This window comes from Uloborus diversus, chromosome 2 (genome assembly GCF_026930045.1).
Source record: "Uloborus diversus isolate 005 chromosome 2, Udiv.v.3.1, whole genome shotgun sequence".
In the NCBI taxonomy this organism is placed as follows: domain Eukaryota; kingdom Metazoa; phylum Arthropoda; class Arachnida; order Araneae; family Uloboridae; genus Uloborus; species Uloborus diversus.
In genome coordinates this window covers 53450228-53477489 of record NC_072732.1, presented here as the reverse complement: position 1 = coordinate 53477489, position 27262 = coordinate 53450228, and the positions used below count along the sequence as shown (strand labels likewise).

Below are 27262 nucleotides of genomic sequence, written 5' to 3'. Positions count from 1 at the left end.
GGTCTCGTTACGGACTCTACATAATGTCAAAAATACCGTGGAATGCCCCTTAAGTAAATAAATTACATGATTTGTAACTTTTTTTTAAATCTTTAAACAAAATATTCGTTGATCTTTTTTTTTTAAGTTGTATAGTATGCATCAGACTTATGAATCATTTGTAGATACTGCAAAATACTTTGTGTGATTTAAATTTTATTTTTATTTTTTTATTTATAGTAGATAGCTATGATTATGAGGAAATTAATTTGCAAGAATTTATTCTTGGTTGTTTGTAATTAATAATGTCTGAACTATCACAGTAAATTATTTCTTTGATTATTGATACCAGCACTAATTTACATATTGTATTTTTTATAAGAGTTAAAGATTTTCAAACAGTATTCTCCTGTAGAAATCTCTAAGTATGAGGAAATGAAATTACAAGATTTTGCTCTTGATTTATTAATTATGAAGAAATTAGGTACAATTATAAATATTAATCATTCTTAAACAATTAATTCATAAAATCTTTATGATTTTCCTTAAATAAAATTGTTTTTCTTACGAAAAGTAATAAAAACCTAATAAACCCGGTTTAAACAAAAAAAAATCGTTTTGGGGTTTTAAAAAAAAACGGTTTTTATACCAACTCTGAATTAAATCACAAGCAAAAGATTTAAGATCTCTTTTAAAGCACTTCTTAGGTCGCACTTGTCAATTTTCATCCTGCATTTATATTTACATCGAATTGGGCATAAATATCAATGTGTATTAATGAACCTCAAAGTATATTTCTGTTAGAAACTTATGTGTATAGTTTTTGTATATAATTATGATTCATGCTAATTTAAACGTGAAACCAAATGAGATATGGAGCCGATTGGAACACTAATGTAAGAAGCAGACACTTTGTGTATTTTGAAACAAAGAAGTATCTGCATGAAAAAAAGATTTAAAAAAAAAAGTATGTAATGAAAAACTATGACACTGCCTTAAAACTTGTGAATATGAAAGAAAAATGGAACTGTCTTCCTTTGACTCAATTGTGTGGAGAATGCAGTGAATTTGAATTCAACTATTTCTCATTCATTCTATTTTTTATATGTCGATTGATACACCAGAAACATTACTTTTAGTTTTTTGAATGTATTTATAGAAAGCGAACTCATGTATGTAGTAGTTACTGATTTAACTTTAAGATAGCACAATTGAAATTATCCTGCGTTAGTAATGTGCGCAGGTATTCGGCGTTAGTAATACGAGGCACGTTTTTAAAGTAAGTACCGTTTTGAAATAAAAAAAGAACAATTACAGATAGAGCAAAGAAATTTATTGGACAAAAATCTACCACACTTACGCTATTTTTCGATATTGCTCCTGGATTTTTCAAGCGTTTGTCAAAGTGTGGTACAGGTTTTTGCATACCCTATTCGTAGAAAATTGCCGCCTGTGAAGACAACCATGAGGACTATTACAGGACTTTGGCTGGGAAGTTTTTGAACATCCACCGGAACTGCCCGCCCTCGTTCGCAGCAACTTTCATTTGTTTCGGCATCTAAAGTCTCTCCTTGGCGGCCGATGGCACAACATCAATGATGATCTCAGAGAAAATGTTACCCCATATTTGACTAGACAGGCGGCAACTTCCTACGAATAGGTGTACAAAAACCTGTACCACACTTTGACAAACGCTTGGAAAATCATTGGAGCAATGTCGAAAAATAGCGTAAGGGTGGTAGATTTTTGTGCAACAAATTTCTTTGCTCTATCTGTACCTGTTCTTTTTTTATTTCAAAATGGTACTTACTTTAAAAACATGCCTCGTATTATGCCATCTGCAATCTAACAAATTAACTATACCTAGGTTCGCTTAATAAATAAACCGACATACAAAATATGTTTTCAGAGTTTGTGTCGTTATGATTAATTATCATTCAACCTTCAATACAGATTCTTTCACAACTGATTCAAAAAAATGTTGATCCCGTGTCACGGACGATCAAAAATAAGTTAAGCGTTATGTACTTCACTTATTGTTTCCACCAGTTTTTTTTTAACTCTACATTTTGATACATAAATTGAAAATGTTTTATCATCGCCGTGCTCGGATTTCGAGGGTGTAATTAAATATGTGGATGAAAACAAATGTGTCGTGCCTGCATGGATTCACAAAATTTGGCCAGGATAAGGAAATTTTGGTGATCATGGAATTATTTTTCTAATCAAGGTTGTCTAAAAAGTCTCTGACTTTAGACTTCCTGTAGTCTTCTCCGTTTTTTTTTTTTTTTTTTCTTAGGGCAGGTATTGTTTTATATATATTTCTTTACTCAGAATCGGATAAAACCATAACTAAATTTCAAAAGCTTTTGCGTCAAAAAAAAGTTTTAAAAAATAAGGGTTAGCTGCAAAAAAAGGAGAAATTTCATTTTTAAATATTGTTACGGATCCTGTGCGACTTCCAACTTTCTTGAAAGGAAGACACAGTTCTTGAGAAAAACACAGGAGATTTATTTACACTATGTACAGAAAAGATAGTCAACAACTGCTAAATTAATCATCAGCAATGAAGCAAATATCAATCAACACCGTAAACTCAACGGTTACACACGTATTTACATTCAAATACGCAAAACAAAACAGCGAAATGCCTCGCAATACACAGAGCAAAATAAATGCTCTCAGCCCAACGGTTCAGTCAAGACTGACTCTTTATCAAACGGGACGCTATTTATAGACATCAAAAGAGAACTCTCAAATATTCCACAAGATTCCCAAACATCGTAGACCGTTATTTTATTTCTTTCCATTCACAAATTTTATCATTCAGAAATGAAGGGACCGTATACTTCGGCCGAATGTACGGTGGCTGTATATTCATTACAAGAAACTATTTACAGGTTACGTTACTACAACAATTTTAGATGAAAGATAATTTAATAAACGCCAAATTTAGCTTGATTACGACAAATTAATCACAAAAATAATTACTATTTACAGAATTTGTAGCAATATTTTGAAAGGTCTGCATTAGGGCTTGAAATACCAACCCACCTTTCTTTATTATATATTTTAATAACTCCCCGTGTATGCTCCTAAGTACAGTTATACAGGAGAAGTCATCAGAGCTTTTTTAAGAAGATGTGGTGTTTTAAGCTTTAAGTCAGGAATGCCCACCTGGGGGAGGAGGTAATGGCGCAGACTGCGCCATTGAGGGGTATTTTTCTTATTTTTTTGAGGGGGGGGCACCTCTGTTTAAGTTCAACCTTTTGAAAATTGAAATTTAGAGCTACCCTCTTTCGCAGCTAACCCTTCAATTTCAATTGAAGCTTGTGTGCAGAAATCCCTTTTCTATCAAGGTATGCACGTGAAAGGATGACACTTCGGTGGGTTGTCACAACGAATGAGTGCATGAAATGACGAACGTTAAGCTTAAAATTTTAAACATTAAGTTAGTAGCTAGTGCCCAGTTGACACTTGTAAAAATATTTTTTTAATTTTTAGTAGCCACTTTAATGAAAACAATAAGTCTATCTTAAGGCACTTAACTATAAGGTATTTGGCAGTGAAAAGTATTGTTGTGCCGTGTGAGACTTGTTACTACATTGTATGTAAACGGAAAGAAAAGTTTAGAATTTAATGTTATTTAAAATATGCTAAAAAAAAGCTTTAAAAATACTTATCCAGTGAAGAAGTTGAAAGTTGAACGCTAATGGTGAAATGTATATTACACTTGTTCATCATTGGAACCCCCCCCCCCCCCCAAAAAAAAACACATTGTTTTATTCAAAGAATTTCCCAAAAACGTTTTTTAGGAGGAGGGGGCAACAGACATCTGCTTAAAACCAATTTTATTATTAAATACTGTTACAAATTTTGTAAATAGTATTTTTTTTCACGTTTATGTATGCTTAATTTGTTGTAATCTGGCTAAGTTTGGGGTTTATTCCATAAATTTTCGCTCAAAATTATCTCAAGTCACATTACCTGTGTGTTGACTTCGCCTGCTATGCACCATTTAACATTGTGTATTGTATGGGATTGGTGAGAAATTTTAAGATGCATTGCCAAGTTAGCATCATTGTTGGCAACATACTGTTGTAGCCAAATTTGGCGAGAAAGCGCCAAATGTCGTCAAGTTTGGTGGCATTTTGAATCTAACATGCAAATAGTACATTCAGTGTTATAAATAATAACTCAATGAATCGCCCCTTTAACCTCCATAGTGTAGTTGAATATTCTCAAATAGAAAATACTAGAATATTTCTAAATGGTAAATGCTAGGAGTTTATTCAACGTGATATAAGAGAAATGCCTTGAATGGAAGTATAGTCTCCATTTTCACTCGATTGTGAAGGTGCTTAGCTCTGTGTGCTGGTTTTTCCCCCATAGAGTGTATTGAACACAACCCTTTGCTGCCCCCCCCCCCCTCCCCTCCGTCGGAAATTTTGAAATTACGGGCCTGTATACTGAATGCGTGAGGAATGCTGCAAACATAATATAATATCTCAAAATAAATATAATGAAAAATTGTTAAGTTTGGTTGAATATTCTTTCAAGATGAGTTCAAGTTTATTACGAGCACTGCTCTACAGTAGACTCTTGGTACTTGGTGTTAATTCGAAAAGTCTTAGCAATCATTCAGATGACCAAAGCAAGAACAGAGCTCAATTTTTTTATTTCAAGAAATCAATTATATACAACAGTTCCCAATAAGTACATCGTAGATGATATGTAATAACCTTGGCCAGATAAGAAAGATAGTAACACAAAAATGCCGAAAACATATTTACATTTTAATACAAAAAAAATCATTCTTGAATGGTCAGTAAAAATGCTTTTGAATTGTTTTCAGAAAATTATTACTCTTGTAACTTAGTATGATGTAATTTTGTTCAAACAAAATGCAATGTTTACCTCCGTTTTCAAGAATAAAACTTAAACTTCCATTAAGTAGAATTTGATGCTGCATAGATGACGATGAAACAGAACTAATTAGACGTGAAATATTTACAATGGATTTGATGTTCGATGTTTTCACAGCGGATGTTAAAATTAAAATTAAAAATAAACAAAGCTAATCACTGTTCTGTAAATAACGTCATTTCGTGATTGATGTCTCGATTAAAAATCGAATGGACTAAAATGGTTCCTTTTGCACTAAACAAAGTTCACAATTCTAAACCCGATTTACTCTAGTATTCCATGAGCTAATTACGTCATTTTAATAATAAGCTCAGGAGAAACAAAATTGTCACAAATTATGAACAACTGATGCTAAAAACAAGGTGCTGCATTTGAAAATCTTGCCTCAAGTAGATCACCAAGCTTCTTATAGTATAGTCCAGACGCAAACTAATGTCGGCATTCGACTTTTTGGACAGTATCACAGCAAGTCGACAGCATCCTCGTGTCTTTCAAATCACGAAAACAGGTTCATCCTCAATATTTCTTTGAAATATTCTGTCCTTGTTGCACTGATTATGTGAAACATTTCTTCTAAATCGATTTTTGAACTGTTTTCAAATAGTTATTTTTTCTACCTTTTGAACCCAGGTTGGTACACATCTGTACCTGCCTTTTTGTTAACCTTTGGGACCAGGAATTTCTCTAAAATGTGCAAGACATAAATTCCTAAGAGATGCCAGTTCCAAAGACCATTAATCTACATCAGCTGGCGTTTAAATCTGAGAACAAAATATTTACAATACAAATGCTGATCACTCGTGAGCGCAAACACCAAGTTCTTCTCAGCCATAAATAACAAAAATCATTGATGGTGATCACATCAGTTCTTCTTGTGCTTAGAAGGGAAAAGGTTTGATACCACATTTGGAACCACGGCAATCATCGCATACGCTAGCACCGCATTCAGAGCGAAGGATTCGATGTAAAATAGCGTCATGTTGTCTTTTGGGAAGCTAATTTTTTCTGACACTTTGCAGACACCGACCGAAAGCACAGCGCAAATGATCCTCATTGTCAATGGGACTTTGTTGGAGGAAAAGCGTCTGAAGCTTTCGCTGTTGAATCCGAATCCCATGCCAAACATGAAGCCACAGTAACGCATCATGGAAAAGAAGGGAGATGTATCCAAATGGACGTATTCCGGCTTGGCGCACCACTTGATGGCTCTGCTCACAGACCACATGGGATCGACTCCAATCGCTTTCAGGAAACTGTACATGGATAAAGCACTAGCTAGCATTCCCGCTGTAATTGCACAATATCGTAGCGTATTCGTCTTCTTTTGATTGATGTCATCTAAACCTAAAGCCACAAGCCATCCTATTGGAGTAAAAAGAAAAAGTTTAATCATTTATATAGTACATTTTTATAAAATTATGTTTACATATTTATTTACTTATTCATTGTATTTTAGATACTGTCGGTCAGCTTATACGAATACCGTTGGTCTTCACATAATATTCAATAAAGCGGGATGTTTGTAAGGAAATGTTTTTTACCTTACTAAACTGAAAACACTTGTCAAAAATAGTATATTTACTAGAAAGTCAAGGTATGACAAGTGAGAATTGCTTCTACTCTTCTACATGTTAACGAAGCAATTGTCTGTTTGGTGATATTTTGACAGTTGAAATTTTAACCCTAATTCCAGTGGATTAACCCTAAACTCTAGTAGATAGCGTAATAGTTAACCACTTTTTTGTTTCTTCACTGTTCTAAAATGACAGCCTTACCAGTAAAGCAGTTGAGTGACCGGGTTCAGTTCAGCCTTGTGAAAATAAAGCATGTCAAACATTACCAAAAAATAGTATCAAATTATCATGGCGTGGCGCGAGTTTCATTGTTGATGACGTCAAGAGCGTTACTCGATCATTCGCTATTATGTCAATGATAATTAGTAGCTATTTTAAAAGAATAGTGAATGTTTGTGGTAAAAAGTTTTTGAAATAAACTCAATAAATAAAATAAATAATAATTACACTTTTATAACCCAAGTACAAACGGAATTTTTTAAAAATATGAGTAACTTAGAACTCAAATTACAAAATCTTTGTTCGGCATCCCTTTCCCTACATTACCGTTTGAAAAAGTCCATAATAGAGCATTATTTGCCCTTTGCCCTAAGTGTTTTTGTGTCTCCTTTTTCGAACTATTATGATCATTACAATCCCCATTTACAGCATCGATTTCATTATTCATCTATGAATAAGTAAGTGACAGAAGAATCTTGGTATTAAAACTCATTATCAGAGTCAGATTTTTTTTTTTTTAGCACTTTTGTTGTTTTGTTGAGATGAAAATTATTGGATTACAAAGCATTATGGGTCATGGGGGAAAAGATGAGGTATGAAACACACGCACTTACCCACTGCCATTCCTAGGAAGCATTGGTGGGGAAAGTGTGCAGCAATGAAAATTCGAGAAGCACCAACTATTGCCAGCATTGCAAGGTAGACCAACCACACAAACTTGGCAATTAAATTTGTACTGAAACAAATATTTATACAATCAATTTCACATTGAATGTGTGTACTTGTTAAATAAAATCGAAATAATTTTGAAAAATACAATGTTTTTTCAAACTTTTTAAGAACTTCATTTTATTTCGTTATAAAATCAGCCTATTTATTTGTTTTATTAACTTATGGGGGGGGGGGGTACATGATATATCATTATTATGAACTTTCTCATAAAAAGTTTTTAACAAAAATTAAAGTAAAATTAAGAGGCGAATATTTCAATGATTAAACAAGGTGGCATGTAGGTGGCATGTTTTTTTTTTTCTTTTTTACTTAATGCTAAAAATTTTAAGGAAGATCTGCTTGTAGTATCACAACGTTTTTAAGGAGTCCCTTTTTGAGTCATGAATTTGTTCAATGTTCGTTTCAAGCTCATAAATTTTATGTTATAGGCTTATTTGCAGTGCAAAAGCCCTAAGCAACGCCCAGTCAATAAAACATTTACTCAACTTTAAGGTGAGTAGTTTATGCACCTACCTACCATTATGCCTAAGAACGTACTCCGAGATGTTCTGTTTCTGTTGTTTTATAATACACGAACAAGATAAAACAACGAATGCACCAGTTTCCGAGTTCACGGATTTTTAGAATGCACTGTTTTCATGAATTTTGTAAAGAGTGAGTTTTTGGCCTCAAAGAAAGAGACTAAAAGGGAGACTAAAGAAAAAATTTTAGGGGGTTGTTTTGGGAGGTATCTTTCACTTTTGAGGGGTTTTGCGATATTTAGAGGGGTGGGCACCCCTGTATTTATTTATATTTGGTATCTTCAAACTATCCCAAAGTTTTCCAACCTCATGACAACCGTCGCGATACATCCCAGCTCACTTTTTGGAGGGTTAAGTATACATTTACACACATGTTACCATGAACGGTCAAGATTGGAGATTGCCGACTTTCACCGGTGAACTATGGAAAATATTCGGTTTTTCGCCGACATCTTTGGTATGCAAATGTTGATATTCGTCAGGTAATGTCGACATCACTCTAAAATGTGAGGTATGAAAACTATTAACATACCTGTTTTTCTTGACGAACCCAAACTTTTTCAGGTAGGAGTCTAATATCACATAGAATACTGCTGCAGTGACCATAGAATGGCCGGATGGACTACCTGTTGAGCAAAAAGTAAGATTTAATTTCTTATTTAAAACATAATGCAAATCAAACGGGCAAAATTAGCGGTCACCTGCTACAGGGCACCTAAATGAAAAAAAAAAATAATAATGGCGATCAAGAGATCGCTATCCGCTCTAAAAATCACAAAATAAATAAATTTCTTCAAATTGAAAAAAAAATGGTAATATGAAATTGATAAAATCTTTTCCAGCAAAATCAACGTGCAACCTTTATGAATAAACGTATTACTTACATTAATAATTTTATTTACGATTATTGATTTTAACAAATTGGGGAAAAAATATCGTTTACCACTTTGAGTAAAGATTAGCGTCCGTTATTTCAAAAGAGTTCTAATGAAATTGTAGCTGCCGGTCAATGGTGACTAAAGATTTTCCTCAATTTGGCACTTTATGCAAATCAGTGACAATTGCAGAAAGTATTTGTTTGTGACACCACTCAGAGAAACAGAGAACAAAAAGTTGTTTTATTACACAATAAGTATTGAACTCATAAATATATCTCATTCATTCAGATTCATATTTCATACAACACGAGACAAAAATAAAAACCGAGATTCATTACTGAATTACCTATTATAGTTGTGAAAATAGTTTGATGGAATCATTACATTTTGATGAGAAGAAGAAAAATAATAACACCAAGCATGGTTACCTGCTGTTGAGAATAATTGTGAGTAAAATCACTAATTAACTAACCGCGCCAATTAATAAAAGTATCGAGCACAAACCTGTTCAGATCTAAAAACTGTACAGATAAATTGTTTACACAAAACAGCGAGAACTGTTTTTGAAAAATCAGATCCAGTATTTTTCGGCAAATTTTTCACTCAGCTAACACTCCACTCCCTAAGTTAACCATATTGTAAAACCAGCCAACATACGTGATGCAAAAAAAATTCTCTTTCATTTAGTGACAAATTTTTAAAAAGTAATTACCCACATTTTGCCAGACTGCCAAGAAATTTTCTCGCTTTTTGAAGCAACCATTTTTATGTTATGGCAAGCAGGGCTGTGGAGTCGGAGTCGAAGAGTTGGAGTCGGACTGATTTCGGTGTAAAAAAGTCGGAGTCGTTCGAAAGCATGCCAACTCCGACTCCGGGTTTCTGTTTTTTTTTCCTTTAATTTTCACCGATTCTTCTTGCATTAAAAAAAAGAAAAAAAACTGACTACCAATTAATTTGATTACATGTACGAAGGCCTACTAATAAGAAAATAACTCATTATGGGCTTGATTGTTAATCGAACTTTCTGTAACAGCTACCTACGCCGTCTCCTGGTTTGCTTATTTTCTAATTTCATTTAACTGATGGCAACTATCAGCAAACAGTTTTGTTGCCTAATATTTTATTTTCCAAGTAATCACTTTCAAATAAAAATATTATATTTTTTCCTCGATCTCAGTTATAAAATAGTAAAAGAAATGTATGTGTCGATTGAGCAAATCGGGAAACTTCTGAGGATGCTTGGTAAATTCAAATAAGTGTTGGCACAAAAACGCAAATCCAAAATATCCGATAAAATATAAATGTTTTTTTTTTTTTTAATCTTAAGACTTGATCTAAGAAAGCTTGATTATCACTGAGAAGTACAAAATAAAATTAGTACACGGCTCAACACTCAATAATTGTAGTATACCCTAAAATCTTCGTATTAAGGTTGATTCTGAAGATGCCGATACAATTAAAATTAAAAATTGAGCCAAGAAATGTAGGTATAAGAAAAGCTATTTGTACAAAGCTGCATACCGCTTTGTAAAATTTGCTCTAGACGTACATGTACCCGACCTCTTTCCGAAATATAGTGCAATATTTTTGTTGAATTTTTTTAAATGAAATTTGAGATTTATTTTTGGAGAAATTTTTTAGATTAAAATATTTTAATTTTTATAAACTATGAAATTAGGTTGAGGTGTCACCCACCAGATGGGTGTCACCCGGGAGAGGTGGGGGACCGTTCCCCCTCAAAAGTTTTTGGACTTAGCAAAAAAGGTTTTTTTCTCTGAAAACTCTTTCTCTCCCTCTTTTCTGTGCTTTCAAAAGTTGAACGCACAGGATTTGATCAACATCTATTTGTTAAACATTAAACGGGAGCAAATTAATCCTTTTCAATTTTTTTAAAAATGTGATTCTTAAGGAATCTTACTTTAGAAATCGCAACTATTGGATAATTTGATTTTCAAATGGAATTTCTATCGTTGTATGGCATCTTAGATTTACAGTAAAATACTATGCGAAAATTTCATACAAAGGAATTAATATTTAAATCTCTGTTTAGGGATTCTCCCTCCTTCCCATGAGGAGGGGCGGGGGTGATTTGAAAAAATTCATAAAAAAAATAATAAAAAGCCGCACTCGGAGTCGGACGTTTCAAAATCCTGGAGATAGAGTCGGCCATTTTTCTACCGACTCCGCAGCCCTGATGGCAAGCACGAAGCTAATAGTAAGAAAAACAACATCAGAAGCGTAAATTTGTAAAAAGTTTCAGACACGTGTTTGGGGGTTTTAAGAAATTTCTTTTCCTTAAACGCAGGAAGGTGTGAACTAATAGATATAAAGTCACCGAAGATTGGTTGACTTTAGAGATAAAATAACAGTAAATTTTTAGAAATGAAAGGCATTTGGAGCTTTTCGACAAGTCAATAACAAAATAAAACCAATCGCCAACATTTTTAAATTTAATTCAATACCTATCAACAGTATTTACTTTTTTTCATGTACAGTAAAGTCCTAAAAACTCGACCTAATGTGAACCGAAAGGGTGGCCAATGTGGGAAAATGCCAGGTTACTGAGGATGCTCGCGCAATTGGTTGGAGGAGTTTTTTCGCTCACCCTTCCTACATACGGCAGAGTTTTCAGGACAGGGAGCCAAATCCCGAGTTTTCGGGACTCTACTGTAGAAAAGTATATTTATAATTAACGGTAGATACAGAGATTATTTAACATGCAGGGTGAAAACCAAGAGAAAAAAAAAATACCTGGCCCAGTTTCACATGTCATGAAATATTGTTGTATGTCTGGCGTCGTAACTCCAGTTTTGTTGTACACTTGAGTTTCATGTATCCACCAATACGGACGTTCACCATGAAGTGCCCTGCGGAAGATCCATTTTTACTTTAAAACATGCACCTTTTTAACGCTAAATAGTTGCCCAATGAAATAGGCTCTATTTTCCTTTTTTCTAATGCCCATTTTGCCTACTTGATAATAATTAGAATCATAGAATCTCCTCGAAGCACCCAGAGTAAATTTCGAACCCGAATGACACAATATTCTGCTAAATAAAATGGAATAACTTAACAATTCCTTATCTGAGATGCATTTTTCTAATGCACTAACACAACAGTTGAAACTGAGTTGTAAACACGTGGTTTTTAGGGAAAACTATTTCAAGTTTCATTCAAAATGAATAAAATTTTTATACATTTTACACGCTATATAAAATATGTAAAATGATTTACAAAAATGAAAATTCAGGCATGGTTAAAAGCGAAAATCTGTATTTAAAAATTAGACTTTTGTCCCATGCAAACTTGCTAACTATTTATGAAATATTTTTTCCTACCCTTCTACCCTGTTGCCTTGGTTCCCACGATGAAATAGATGCTTCGCATCTGTCCCATTGTACAGCCTTTTCTGCAGAAGTAACAGAAAATGCTGCCATGCCAGAGAACTTTTTTTTTATTTTCATATTTGTATTTTATATATTAGTATTTGCTATTCGTTGGAAATAATAATTTCTTTAAAAAAAATCTGAAATATCACATTCTAAAGTAGAGGGGAAAAAATTTGGGTAAAGCAAAGTAACATGCCGAGTACAGTAAACATAAGAGTCATCTTTATCTTTTCTTTATCTTTACTAATAATAAAGCTAAAAGTCTCTCTGTCTGGATTTCTGTCCGGATCTCTGTGACGCACATAGCGCCTAGACCGTTCGGCCGATTTTCATGACATTTGGCACAAAACTAGTTTGTAGCATGGGGGTGTGCACCTCGAAGCGAGTTTTCAAAAATTCGATTTCGTTCTTTTTCTATTCCAATTTTAAGAACATTTTCCAGAGCAAAATTATCATAAAATGGACTAGTAAATTGCCAAATTATCATAACGTGGAACCGTGACATAGGCAAGACAATTGGCGAGAAATTCATCATACATTATTTGTAAATATACAGGTGACCCAAAAGACCTTTTAATTTCCTACTACGGGCAAAGCCGTGCGGGTGCCACTAGTTATATATTAAAAACGGCATTTCAATTACACGTTTTAGAAATTTATAAACGAAATGTTCTGAGGATAAATAACGCATACCTAAAAATATCAAATTCGCTTCGGAAATTAGTAGAATAATTAAAAAGTCAACTGGTGTGATATATAATTCTTGTATAATTAGTGGGAAAAGATCCAGAAGTTATGACAAAAAAGTTAACGGAAAATCCACATTTAACAAGTGCTAAATAGCTTTCATCAAAAATCGGCCACAGTTCAGAGAGAAGATTTATGCAGATTATCATTTCTACCTATTACTGGAAGAATTGGTTAATTTTACATTTTGTACGAAGCTTATGGTAACTAAAAATGAAGCCTTCTCACAAGTTGAATTTCTGCTGAGTTTTGATTCCTTTAGAAGACTCTTCCAACCTGCTACCAACTGATTGGACAAACCACATTTATTTTACTTTCATCAGAAAAATGACATTCTTCTTATTGCCGGTCGCTGCCATTTACTTCTCGCAATACTGCAAACACATCTTGCCTGTGTTAACGAAGTGTTTTGAGAGAAGTCTTCATTTTCGACTATCTCAAACTTTGTTGGAGAATCTATAACTAACCGAACTCTGCTGTCTGCTTAGAAGGAATAGGAAGTGACAAATTTGCACTGATCTTCGCTGAACTAAGGAGAAATTCAATGAACGTATTAATATTATTATCATTAGTATTAACGTCATCATTGTTAGAGTAATATTACTTATACATATATCTCTGGGTCATCATGTACCATCAAAATATAACAAAAGAAGGTAAACAAAATGTAAAGCATACAGGAACTTCGGGAAAAAAATAATCAACAAAGCTGTGTTCATTTGTCCTCATCAAATTGCTCATCATTCAGCTTTAGTGAATGTTGAAGAATCTCAATTTTTTCCCTCTTAGACAAACGAGAATATCTGCTCAAATTTCTTCAAGTTAGTTACTGTATTTTTGTGTTTTATTTATTTACTAGCTGCATTCCCGGCTTTGCATGGTCTACCTCGGAAATAAAAGTTTTGTCAGATGACGCATGTTCAACAATCAGGCTTCAATTAGAGAAAAAAAAACGACACAAGTTTCCGTCAAAATAATCATTCTCAAAAAAAAGATAACGGCAAATCAAAAGCTTCCGAAAAAATTAAACGCAACCCTCCATAAATGCAACTAAAATCCTTAAAAAAAAAGAAAGAAAGAGAGAGAGAGAGAGAAGATAAATCGCCAAATAATAATGAGAAGGAGAAATTTTTACCTCTAAACAAAAACAAAATTTTATTCAGTCACAGCCGAGAAAAAAAAAAAAAAAAAAGTGGCAACCCTCTGAAACGCTAATATAAAATGAAATCGTGCAAACGATAATTTTCCGATTTAAAATTTCTGTTCCATTAGGCTTAACAGTGCTTTTTAATTTTTTCGCGGTGATTTTACAGCCTTTTTTTTTTTTTTTTTTGAAATTCGAAGGAAATGAATGCACTCTATGGGTGTTTTTCTCGAGCTTTCGAATGGGACATAAATCAAAGAAATCGGATAATTATTTCGGGTAGAGAGAGCCATTTAATGCCATTTTCGGGTCCTAAATTTAAAATTCGAAAGGTTCGGTTCTTTTTTGGCATTCGAAAAACCTCCTACGTTCCTTCTCGGGTGCACAACTACCTCCCTGCCAAATTTGGTCGAGATTCGACGTAAACTGGATTTGTATTGGGAACATACACACACATACAAATTTTTTAGTAAAACCAAAATAACGCGAAACTGAATTCGAATATGAAGTCCAATATTTTTTCACATCATTCTTATATCATTCTAAATAAAACCCTGTAGTTTTTTCAAAATATTGACGGATTTTCTTTTTGAAATGTGTCAAAAAACGAAGAGACAGAAAATAATACGCCACAAGAGTCATCGTACACTCAAATATTTTCGAAAAATTCATGATTGAAATTATCATGTGTCGTTTTTTTTATTACTTTTGCATTGTGTTGACCCTTAAAAGTAATTTGGCTTTAATTTTTTGTTTATTTATGCTTATTACTTTAAAATGGCTGGTATTCGTAAAAAAAACAAAACAAAAAAAAAACCACAAATACCATATGAAATTTGAATTTGTTCCTCATAGTAATGGTAAATTGGTTTGAAATGTCTCTAAATTAGTTAATTTATTCTATTCTATAGTAAAGTGCTTGATAAAATGCTTTAAAAAAAGAATCGAATCGAAAACAAGGTAAGAAAAGGTCAACCAGCAAAGTTGACAAAGCGTGATCAAAAATTTACAGTTAAAAAATTATAAAAATACACATTTCAGCGCCGTAAACGTTTCTGCAGAGCTAAATGAAAATTTTTACATTTAATTTTCATTTAAAATTGTTCGCCAAGTTCTCTGATAAGATGGATTAAATAGGACCTCTTCCTGCAGAAATTTTCTTGGCCGTGCGAAAAACAGAAAGCTTACGCTTTTCAGCGCGAAATCAATGATAAATAAACTCAAAACGTTTTGGAATTACGTCTTACTTACAGACAAAAATGAATTCAACATTTTTGGTTAAATTGTTGTCTAATTGTAAATAGAAGAAAAAATTAGGAACTTAATCTTAAGATCTTAGTTGGACCAGTTAATCAGGACGGTGAAGGTGTTCTTGTGTGAGGATGCATATCAGCATTAGGGCTTGATAGTTTGGAATTTTTTTATGAAATAATGAATCATGCTATTAATTTAAATATTTTAAAAACCAATTTTAAACTCTTAGCCAAAAATTTGGCTATCGGAAACAACTTTTTTTTTTAAATCATGAAAACGATAAGAAGCACACGGTTTTCAACGTTTGCGTCTAGTGCCTCAAAAAGTGTCCTAAAGTGCAGAACATACCCCCTCAATCTCCAGATTTGAACTTAATGTAACATATTTAGAGATATCTGGAGGCTAGATTACGAAAATGCGGCTTTGAAACGAAAATAGAGTTAGAAGCAGTAAGGCTCGAAGTGTGGTTGAACATTTAGTCGGAAATTACGCAAAAAAAGAGAAAAAAAGAAGATAGAAATCTATTCCCAGACGTTTAAAATGTGTTGATACTGTATGATGTTCTACTAAATAATAACTTAATAAAAGTTAGATTATTCAATAATATATAGACATTTTAAAAAATGTACAATGATTTTGTGACATGCAATTTTCGGCACGTTTTGGTTTTTGATTTTTAAAAAATTAAATTTCAATATTAAAAAAAAACATGTAGTTTTGTTGAAAATTGATCATAGATCTTATAATTAAATACCTTTTCCGAAATATTAATTCTAATCAATGAATGGGGTCCTATTTCATTGAAAGTCGTAGATGTACGAACACTTTTGGGAGCCACTGTACATACACACATATTCTTTGTTTTATTTATATAGATTTTTTTTGTGCATTATTTTATTGCTGTTTTTATTAGTGTACTTATTTCCTTAAGAGATTTGCTACCAATACCTTTACTGAACTATCTTGAGATATATATTAGTACTTTCTCTACTTGTTTTATTTCTTAATATTTAAACATTTATTTGTTTTTCAGTAAGTTACCGCCCTATAGCCAGGGATAAGGCAGAAATACATGAAGTACACCTCTAACTCAATCATTCCAGTCGAGGACTGCAGTTTCGTGCTTATTAGCACTCATTAGCCCAGCTTAGGAAGTGACTGAGCTGGCCAGTGCTAAGTCTATCTTAGCTACCAGTTTGTTTGGCACTCTTGGCTTCCTTAAGAGGTTTTCCACCTCCAGCTCAGTCACTTCCTAAGCCGGACTGATGAGTGCTAATAAGCACGAAACTGCAATCCTCGGCTGGAATGACTGAGTTGGTGGTGTATTTCATGTATTTATTTGTTTATATATCTATCTTACTGATTGTCTACCGTACTATTAACGTAGGAAGACATTTTATCGTTTATCCTCTCTTAAAAACGCATACCTACATTCTTCCCTATAAAAAAAAAATTACAGTCTCTTACCATTAAATGCAAAACAAAAACGTGAATGGGAAAAAATTCATTTTAAAAGAATTGATCTTAGAAATTTTCTTACCACTTCAGCATCTGATTCAGCCATTCCGCCACAACAGTCACCCACATTATCTTTTTACCGACGGTCCAGTCCAACGAAAGGAAGAAGGGGGAATAGAATAGAAAAGCGTATCTGGGATCGAACACGTTGGATACCATGAAGAAAACATCACTCTGTTGGTGAAACCTGGAAGATACATAAGCGGCTTTGCATAAGAAAGATTCTAGTAGAAAATAAATTGTAGTTTGTTAGGACAATAGCTCTGTTATTGCTGACATTAAAAGCTGGTAACATGCTTAGATTATTGGAACACGACCATGTGTACGAATTTAATCGTATCTTACTGATCCTTTAAAGATCACTGTTTAATAAATATCAACTTTTTTTTTTTTTTTTTGTGAGAACTGATTACAACACATTAACTGAAAATGAATGGTATCTAACGAAGATAGTGATTTGTATCAAAGGACTGTTGTAGTTAGGACATTTCAGTAAGAGTTTGAATATGTTGCCTTAATTGTTGCTCTAGAAATACGATATTCATTTTCATCGAATTGGCAATACTGTTAAAAAATAAAAAGTCCGATGTTCATATATTTTAGAAATAAAATTAACTTGTCAAGAGGTGCAGAATATTTAATTTTTACTGTGCTTTTGTTAACTTTGAAGGAAATGAGACATACAGGAGCAAAATATATCATTTCATTCATTTGCATATATAAAATCGAAAAAATTTTCATACTTGATTGCTACTTTATTCAATTGTAACTTTATTGAAACTCATTCTTACGCGATTAAATTTCATCTTAACTACAAAAATTTTGAAACGCATCAAACACTTGTTTGACCCTTTTGGGAATTGCATTTTGGTGATCAAAATCATGAGCTGTAACATAATAAGTCATTTTTTCTGGCTTAATTTCACTATTTTTCATTTCTATTAGATTAAAGTGTGATATCTATGATATTTAAAATTTAGATTCGCAAAATGTTTTCGAACTTAGATGAATTTACACCTTTATATATATGCTAAATCGGTTTTGGCCGCCTTTTTTTGCCTTGACTAGTGGTCAGAGAACTCTGATTGAAACAGGACATGGACGTACTTTCTTTCTCCTGTCCTTGTCCTTTCTTTGTGTGAATGTGCTGTTATGCTGTGAATGATTGCCTACCCTATAAACGGGACCTTATTGCATGTGTGTACTGTAGAAGTCGGACTTCAGACCAAATATTGTTAGTTTTTAGAAGTGAAGCAGCACACCCCAAATTGCCAGCCCAGCTGACACACGACAACGACAACAACAAATCAATTTTGACCATTTTTCGCAAAGGTCTGTATGTCTGTGCATATTCGTGTTTGTATGTATGGATATGAGCGATTCTTCGTGGCCACTCCAAGTCAAAACATAATGCATGGAATCAAACAAATTGGATTCCCATCATGTATCTCCTTGATAATTTAAATGCTAAATAATTTTTCACGCCAACCATTTCAAGAAGGGGAAGTGAGCCAATCGAATGATTTTTTCTCCTTAATTGTTATTGATTATTTCACGAAGCAAAGTGGTGATTCAGACAAAATCTGGTATACAGGTCCAGCTTGGGGACAGGGGGTGGTTTAATTTTGGTGTCTACAACAGCTTACTTCAATTTGGCGCCAATATATTCTGAGGAAGTGGCGCAATCGAACGTGTTTTTGTTTTTTGTTTTTGTTTTTTTCGTTAATCTTGATTACTATATATCGGGAAGTTATAGAAAGGTTCGCACAAAAGTTACGATGTAGACGAAACTCCCATAGCTTCGAAAGTGTTTCTGTTAGCTATTTATTTCGTATAAATGTTTTTATTTATTTCTTCATTTTATTTTTATTTATTCATTTTTGATTATATTTTTATTTTGTTTTATTTATATATTTATTTTTGAGAAACTCCATTGTTAACTGTGGAGGAAGAGGAAGTAAAAGACAAAGTGAAAAGCATACTTTAACCATCTATAAAAATGCACAACGAAAATTCAACCCACCTTGCTTGTAAACCCTCAATTGCAGATACGCTATTTTCATAAAGAATATCCATTGCTCCCGTTAAAACAGCTGCCATAGCTGAAAGAGAAAAAAATTATGTCATTAAATTCTTGAAAACTAAGTTAATTTCGGGGATTTTCCATTACTTCGCAAACTACACTTGGCGGATATTTATCCTTCGCTGTTTTTAATTTTATTTACTGCCACAATGCTTGGTCAAAGTTCTTACTTGTTGATGATGCAGAATCTACTTGTTGGGAGACAAGTCTTTTTTTTTTTATTAATGGACTTTTAAACAGAACAAGTCATTAAACAAGACACAAAGTTCCATTAAAGTAAAAAATAATCCGACAAATAATTAAGTTAAGCCATTAAAAAGTGAAACAATTCATTACATGGAAAAAAAACCGTTAAATAACATGAAAAGTTCTGTTAAAATACTCCACCATCTAACTAAAACAGTACAAAACTCTTAAAAAAGTTATCCAAATGCATCAAGTTGAAATAAAATATTTAAAATTTTCATTAAGATGTGAGGTTGACGGATGAGGAGCAAATATGGCGGCAATGTAAACGATATTTTACTGTGATGTCATCAAGACCACGCCTTGTTTGAAAAATCGGACATTTAAAAAAATTAATTAAGAAATAACTGTTGGTAAAATGAAAGTATTTTCTGTGTCTATGTTATTTCTTTTTGCTTATTCTATCAATTTCAAGGACAAAAAGTATTACTTTTGACTGAAGAAAAACAACCCCATTAAGAAACAGTCTGAAGACGTTCTTAAAAATCTGCTATGAGCGTCGCAGCGTCAGGTTGTTTCTGATACCGGGCTCGAAACAAGCCTTTGCTCTCAGCAAGAAACAGACTTCGTTTCTTTTACTCCTTCTCTAATATTTTTAAGCATAAATAAAATACAAGAAATAAGGAAATGCTTATATACATAAAATAAAAAATACATATAACAACGTTAAATCGCACAACGAGCAACGAACATCAGCTTTTCTTCATCAATGCTTTCCGCGGATATCTTTTCATTTATAGCCCACGCCTTTCTTTCTTTTCTTTTTTTTTCATTGAAAAAGGAGTTCCTTGCAACCCCAAAACACGTGTCCATAGTCCTTTGTAAATCTGTGATTTAGCGTTGTTACATTTTCTTTTTCTTTCTTAAATAAAATGTGTTTCAAGAACTCCTCTTACGAGGTAAGACACAGAAATATTCAATTAACATATATGTGTTTTTGAGTTAGAAAATAATGCAATTAATGAAGTTAGCAAACCTGAAACACGTACATACAATCTTTATCTTCGTTATTATTTTGCCATATTTTTATTTTTTTACTATCACTAGACATATCGTCAACGATACAATGCACACAATGAAACTTATTGGCAACCTTTGGCTACAACAACACAAAATGACTAATACTAAGAAAAAGATGATGCACATGCAAAATCATAGCATATATATGCAGCTTCAATTGAGAAAGACTTTTCAAACATCTTTAAATATAATCGTACTGTTTTTTCTTATACACATTTTAAATTAATTTTTTAAAGCAAGATTTCAATAAAAGTTTTAAAACATCAAGATTCCCCTTTTAAAAATTATTATTATTATTATTATTATCTCATACGAAGCTACAATTCAACATCATCGACATGTATTCGACAATACAGTAGGAGTAACCGCTCAGTTTTCTTTATTTTTTCCATTTATTACATGCAATTGAAAGAGAAGAATTATTTTTGAATGTGGGCCAATATCTGTAAATTCGTTTTCTCCTAAACATGAATGTACGGGCAGAAAAAATAACTTTAGTGGAACAGTATTCTCTGCTGAGTTAGTGTCTATAGTTCGTTTCAAGATCGATTGAAAAAATAAATAAAACATAGTCTTCTTCCTTTTTGAAACGTAGTGGGAGGGGAAGGGAGATGACCAAGGATTCCCAGCAAAACGTTTAAAATCTATTGAAATTAATTTAATATAAGCCTATAATTTGTTATAATTCGTCACTGTATCCAATGGGGTCGTTTCCAAAATTTTAAAAGCATTTTTTCTGAAAGAGCATGCTTAAAAACATAGAATCTGACCATTTTTTAAATAATTTCTTTAAGTTTATTTTTAAAAAATTACTTAAATCGGTGCTCTTTCATCGTTTAACGCTTCTGCCGATGACATCACAAATGATGAAATGCCATTCAGTGTTGCCATTCACGGTCCAAAATATTTAATTTGCATCTTTACTCACGTGTATTGGCAACGATATGGTTCATAGCAAGCTTAGCGCGCAATTGTAATTCGCTTCTTGATTATCATAACGTGGAAATGCGGTAGAAAGATGCTCCATAGTGCATCATTTGCGACGTCATAAAGACCATGCGTTGTTTGAAGAATCGGACATTTTAAAAAATTAATTAAAAAATAACTGTTGGGAAAATGAAAGTATTTTCTACAATTTCTTAAATAAAGAACTGAACTTGTACCGTATTTAAAAAATAAAAAAAAAAACTTTTATTCAACATGAAATATTTTAAATGCTCAAAATGAATGGGAGATATAGACATAAAATAAAACAACACGGTACGCAAAGTATGTATTAATAATAAAATGCTGAACTATAACAGTACTGTACAGTAGATACAGTAATAATATTTATGAATTAAAAAATGAAGGTAATGGTGATTTATGCTCCATGATCAGATCGTTATTCTCATCTAATGCATTTTTAAATACGGTTGCTTCGCCTTTTTTTTATAACGTTTCAATTTGGGGCAACAGCCCCTCTTTCTTATCTCTTTAATAAACAATACAAGAGCAGCTTCTATTTTAATAATATTTACTTTGCTAGACTGCTCTGCAAGCTCCAATATTGAAACTAAGTTCTGAACTTTTACGGATATCTTTTTGTTTTGACTTTTAATTGTACGTATGGAAGATTCACTCATATTAATGTCGTGCTACCGTCGACGTTTTGTAGTTGTTCAAGCATATCGAGAATCTAAGGCTTTTTTTTTTTTTAAATCAGAAACTTTCTTTTTCTTCCCATCTTCACAAACTTTAGATAAAGGTGCCACTGAGGTGCCAGAAATTTCATACACTTTTAGAATGAAAAAAATGAATAAATGAAAGATGCTGAGTGGTTTTTTGATGCACTAACAACGCGATGCGTAGATTAGTTTGGTGTGAGAACTTTCGCTGTCAGTGATGCTTAAAGGGTTGTAATAACATTTACGAAATAAATATTTTGTAGCCAATAACGAAGCAGATACTTCCTTCCAAAAAAATTCGTGTTGTGGACGAAAGTTTCGCGTTAGCTCTAAAATTCGTTACCTGGAAAAAATTCGCGCTGTAGCCATTTCGCGTAAGTCGAATCGCGTTGTAGCGGGAGTCGACTGTATACATTTTTATTTATGTAGCATTAAAGTATGTTAGCAGAGAACCTCAAGAAATAAGATGAAATATTTGTTTTAACAGAATTTTTAAATGTAGGAATAATTTTGGAAAGTCAGCATTATGATTTTTAAGTTTTCTCACTGCAATCAGCACACTTTGCATGTTGTTGGCCTATTGTAAAAATACTATATAATATAATTTTTTTACTTTTAAATGTGTCTACATTATGTTCCTTTTCATGAATAAAAGAAAAAAATAATAAATATTGATATAACATTTTTCAAAAAAGGAGAACTTTTTTTGAACAAAAATTTGATGTCCCGTGCGTAACACAAAAACATGATCTTTTTTGTTTTTTAAGCTTAATTTTCACGAACAATAGAAACTGCTTTGAACATACTTTTATTTTCCTATTAAATTTCATTCCTGAAAGATTTTTTAATGAAGGTTTAATATTAAAAGAAATATGAGCATTTGTTTTCATGTCCCGTGCATAACGCGAATTTCTCTAAAAATCTCCACAAGCATTTATAATTGCAAAGGGAATGAAGAATTTCAAAAACTTCAGTTATGATCTAGAATACTTGATTATCTCGCGTAGGCCATTAAAAAAAAAAAAATAAAAAAAAATCTTACTTTTCTATTGTAGAAACCTCTATATTGTAACCCAAAACTTCGTAACTTCTACCGCATACTAACTCTTGTCATACTTCACCACTACCTAATTTTTGCAGCAACATTTTCAGTGCTCTTGTCAATATTTTTATTAACTGGTGTAATAGAATGAAAATAATAATAATAATAATAATAATAGTAATAAAAAACTATTTTTCAAATCATTAATCTGTTATTTTTTTTCTGAAGCTTTGCTGGTTACTTTGCATTAATTGGATTTCACATTTTCAAACAATAAAAAATTTTGAAAACATTTGTTTAAAATTTTTTTAAAAACTAGCTTGTGTTTGTTAATACCCTACATGTTTTTTTCCCACGGTTTAAATTATTATTTCTCAACAGATGAGATATGTTTTGGAACCTTAATTTTCACAACCTACAACTTGTTTTCTCAAGAGCAAAGATATTAACTAAGTCATCTAGCAAAATACAAGGGGTTGACTTTGGACGGCCCGAACGTGAAGCATACAAGTAAATTAAATTTCAAAAAGCAAAATTATTTAATAAAAATATAACTGTCTCAGTAGTATCTTTGAATCAAATGTAAAGATTAAAAAATATGCTTACTTCTGTGTAATTAAAATATTGAGATTTATTTCAAAATGTTGGTTAAGCTTTGCGTCTGATTATAACCGCACGTGACGGTGGAATGGAAGTATTTGGTTTAACACTATAGCCTTCATTTATTATACAAAAGGAAAGTGTTTCTATAGTTTTCCAACTGTTTAATACTTGAATTTGTTAACTATTTGGTTGCTGAATATAGTATTCGACCGAACCGATTATTCCGTTTATCTGTCTAATAGGCAGTATACCGAATACCAACCAATTGTTCGGTGCATACCTGGTTTTTGAGAACAGACGCGAAAAAAGATTACTTCCAAAAAGCTTTGAAATTTTTTTTAATGATTTAGTTGAAGAAAGATGTTTTCATATATCATGCATTTGCATTGATCTTCTGGCGTGAGACACATAAGAAAACATTTTCCGGTCGCAGTATGCAAAAAATTTAAAAGCTGATAACAGTTTGGATTTTCATGTTTAAAAATAGAATACAGTAGACTCCCGATTATCCGCGAGCGGTTTATCCGCGGGGCGGATTATCCGCGAATCAATCAACAATCACGAACATGTATTTTCGCAGTAAAAAGCGAATACCAGTGGCTGTTTTTTTTTTTTTTTTTGAAAAAATGTAAATTTACACTCAGTTGTTTTTGCTTGCTTGATTGATTTGATTTAATTTAATTATTATAATTATTATTATTATTGTGCGTTCTTCGTCGTACATACACTTGTTTGTTATTGATGTTAAGTTCGGTTGTGCAAAAATACAAAACATTTATACTGTACTCTATATATATTTTCACTGTTTGCAGAAAGTGTTATGCATCAATACAGTTAAGAATTTGAGATAGGACAATTTTTACCTTATTTGTCCCCCATTTTAGTCTTTTTGCGGTTATCCGCGATTTTTATTATCCGCTGTACTTGTGCCACCCAATTCCGCGGATATTCGGGAGTTTACTGTATGCTTCTTTCAGCTAGGTAACTAGTAAATAAAATTTTATTAATTTCATTTTTTGACCACTTTTACAAATAGTGATCTCAATCTAATCTTTCGTCTCTGATGTTGCAAATACAATATCAGGGTAGAAAAAAAACTGAAGCAAATGTTGCATAGAATTTTACAATTTAGGAAGAGCACTTTCAATAATTTCAAAAATGGCTTCAAAACAGTAACTTTACAGTTATTTAATGTTACAACTAGCTATGTGCCACATTGCCAACTTTCCTTCTTTCTTCTTTTCCTTTCTTTCTTTCTTTTTCTTTTTTTTTTGTCATGCACAAAAATAAAGAAACAAAATTATAGACATGTAAATCAATTATGAGACTAAGAATGTTAATGGATAACAAAGAGAGACTGCAAACACACAGATAAATTTCAAATTTAAAATCTAACGAAAAAAACCCTAAAAATTTCAATCTACGTTCTATAAAATATCGTTAGATGTTTTGAGAAAGAAAAATAGTGTTATAGATCTGTAAAATAGTACTGAAACAGGAACTCAAAGCTAAATACTTCAGAATATAATGATATTTCTAAGTAATGGAATAAATAAAAGAACATTTGAAAAATTTAGTGATAAAATTATTAAAATTTAAAACATTGCCAATAATTCTCCGAACGAAAAAACTTAGGAGTAAGACCACTTTCTAATTTTAAAAATTATGCATTGATATTCAACATAAACAGATTTTTAAAATCCAAATATTATGTATGAATTTCCACTAAAAACATTTGAAAATAAATATTCTTGTATGTTATACACACAGGTACAAAATGTAAATCAATATTCACTGATACAAATCAACAAAATATTGGCTAGTTGTAATAAGAAAACTGAAAAATAAACTTACCTCTTTGTCGTATAGAAGAATTAAATTCGAATCAAAAAGAGCGCATAAAGCGCAAAATCCTCTGCTCGTTCTGTTGACAACAGTTCATATAAATTTCCTCTACCCTAGCAATATCATTCGGAACAAAATGCTCGTCAGAAGCGAGTTACAGGTTTATATACTCCACCACTCCACAGCTGTTTACGCCGGGCGAATATTATTACGTCACTTTCCTCTCAAGAGATAGAACTTCCTTTCTGTTTCTTTTATTATTTTTTTAGAACCGAAGATAAGAAGAAAAGTCTTGTTTACAATTTATTCAGATATCTCTCTATTGGTAATATGCCTCAAACTTATTTTTTCATTATGTATATATGTTTTCATTATGTGTGCAAACTTATTTTTTCATTATGTATGTATATTCTCAAACTTATTTTCATTCTCAGTCATTTCGTAGACAAAGACAGTTTTACTTACTTCCTGTGTAACTGCAGGGGTGCCCACCTGGGGGGGGGAGGGGTCATGACGTAGACCAGCGTTTCTTAAATTGTGTTCCGCGGAACCCAGGGGTTCCATGGAGGTCAATCAAGGATTCTACGAAATTCTCAATCTTTATTTTCCTTGCTTTTTGGAAAACATAAAAAAATCTATTAAAATAGTGAATTTTCAAAACTTGAACTTTTTCTTTAAACTTTAAAATTTTGTTTGTGTCTGCATTTTTTTTTTCCAAAGTTGTTAACAGATTTTACTTTTCGTTGATTTTTGAAATTATGTAATTACGTTTTGGCATTAAAAATTTTTATTTGAAATATTTTTCACTTTGACCGCAAATAAAACATTTCAAGAATGTTGCTTCAAACTATACTACTTATCAAAAAAAGGGGGGGGGGGTTCCACGGAAAAAGAGGTTATTTAAAAGGGCTCCACTAATTAAAAAAATTAAGAAATGCTGGCGTAGACTGTACCATTGAAATTTTTAGGGGGAGTGTATTAAGAGGTATTTTTTTTTCTTGCGAAGGGCGCTCCCGATTTTGAGGGATCTTCGTGGTATTTGGAGGGGGTACGCCCTTGCTTTTGGGAGAATGAGCACCCTGGAACTGTATTCGTAGTTTCGGATATTGACACTTTAAATTGAAGTTTTTGTTGTAATTAAAATTTAACAAATTGGCATCTATGTACCTCTTCCTGGGGGGTGACGTTCATGTCCCCCAGACTTGACTTTGTTTATACCCGATTCTCCCGACTTTGCACTACATTCTTTTGACAAAAGTAACATCTACAACATGCATCCATCCCCTGGGATTAACTTGGATTCCGACGTCTTGGATTCAAATCATGTTTTTCACAATTTTGAATGCGAGAGGAGCAATTTGTAGAAACGAGAAACCCAACGAGTAGAGTCCCACCGCAATTCTTGATTGCGAAAAACATAATTTGAAATTGAAGATATCAAAATACAAATTTAAGCCAGGAGCTTTTTTCTGTATGTTTTGCGTTTTAGGCCCTTTTTTTCCTTTACATAATACTGTTCAAGAATTAGAAGTCACAATTCGTGAAGTGTAATCACGAAAACGTTCTTATGCGAAAAAGGTTTTTACACTTTAACTTACCTGAAGAACAAGTTCACTGAAACTTTAATGAGGATGATAAGGTTACTGTTGTATTTTACCAAGCTGGGGCAAAACATAGATTAACTTTGTGGGGGGGGGGGGGACCGAAGCCGAGCGTCCCCACTAATTATTTCAAGAAAATATTGCAGGTCATGTCTGATTTATGTAACTTTTGAATAAATTGTCCATTAGGATAAATTTTCTTGTTTTTAATTTAAATAATCTATCCGTAATTAACCTAATTAAACTTTAAAAATTCAAGTTTAACGAAGGAACA

General features: G+C 32.5%; 1 protein-coding gene across 1 annotated transcript; it reads right to left on the bottom strand.

Moving 5' to 3' along the window:
• Positions 1-4638: 4638 nt before the first annotated feature.
• LOC129235142 (glucose-6-phosphatase catalytic subunit 1-like) lies at positions 4639-25518 on the bottom strand. The gene is made up of 7 exons (XM_054868832.1): positions 25397-25518; positions 18905-18983; positions 16904-17068; positions 11581-11696; positions 8484-8577; positions 7313-7434; positions 4639-6267 (listed from the first exon to the last, which is right to left on the bottom strand). The coding sequence occupies exons 2-7, from the start codon at positions 18979-18981 to the stop codon at positions 5768-5770; spliced, it is 1074 nt and encodes a 357-aa protein (XP_054724807.1). The 5' UTR covers positions 18982-18983; positions 25397-25518; the 3' UTR covers positions 4639-5767.
• Positions 25519-27262: the final 1744 nt, after the last annotated feature.

Bases quoted from the DNA above. Each gene is read 5' to 3' on its own strand.
- LOC129235142 (XM_054868832.1), bottom strand. From the start codon at position 18,981: ATGGCAGCTGTTTTAACGGGAGCAATGGATATTCTTTATGAAAATAGC. The intron at 11,697-16,903 runs GTAAGAAAATTT...GATCTTCCGCAG, and splicing joins CTGAATCAGATGCTGAAGTG to GGCACTTCATGGTGAACGTC. The intron at 7,435-8,483 runs GTATGTTAATAG...TATTTGTTTCAG, and splicing joins GGGTTCGTCAAGAAAAACAG to TACAAATTTAATTGCCAAGT.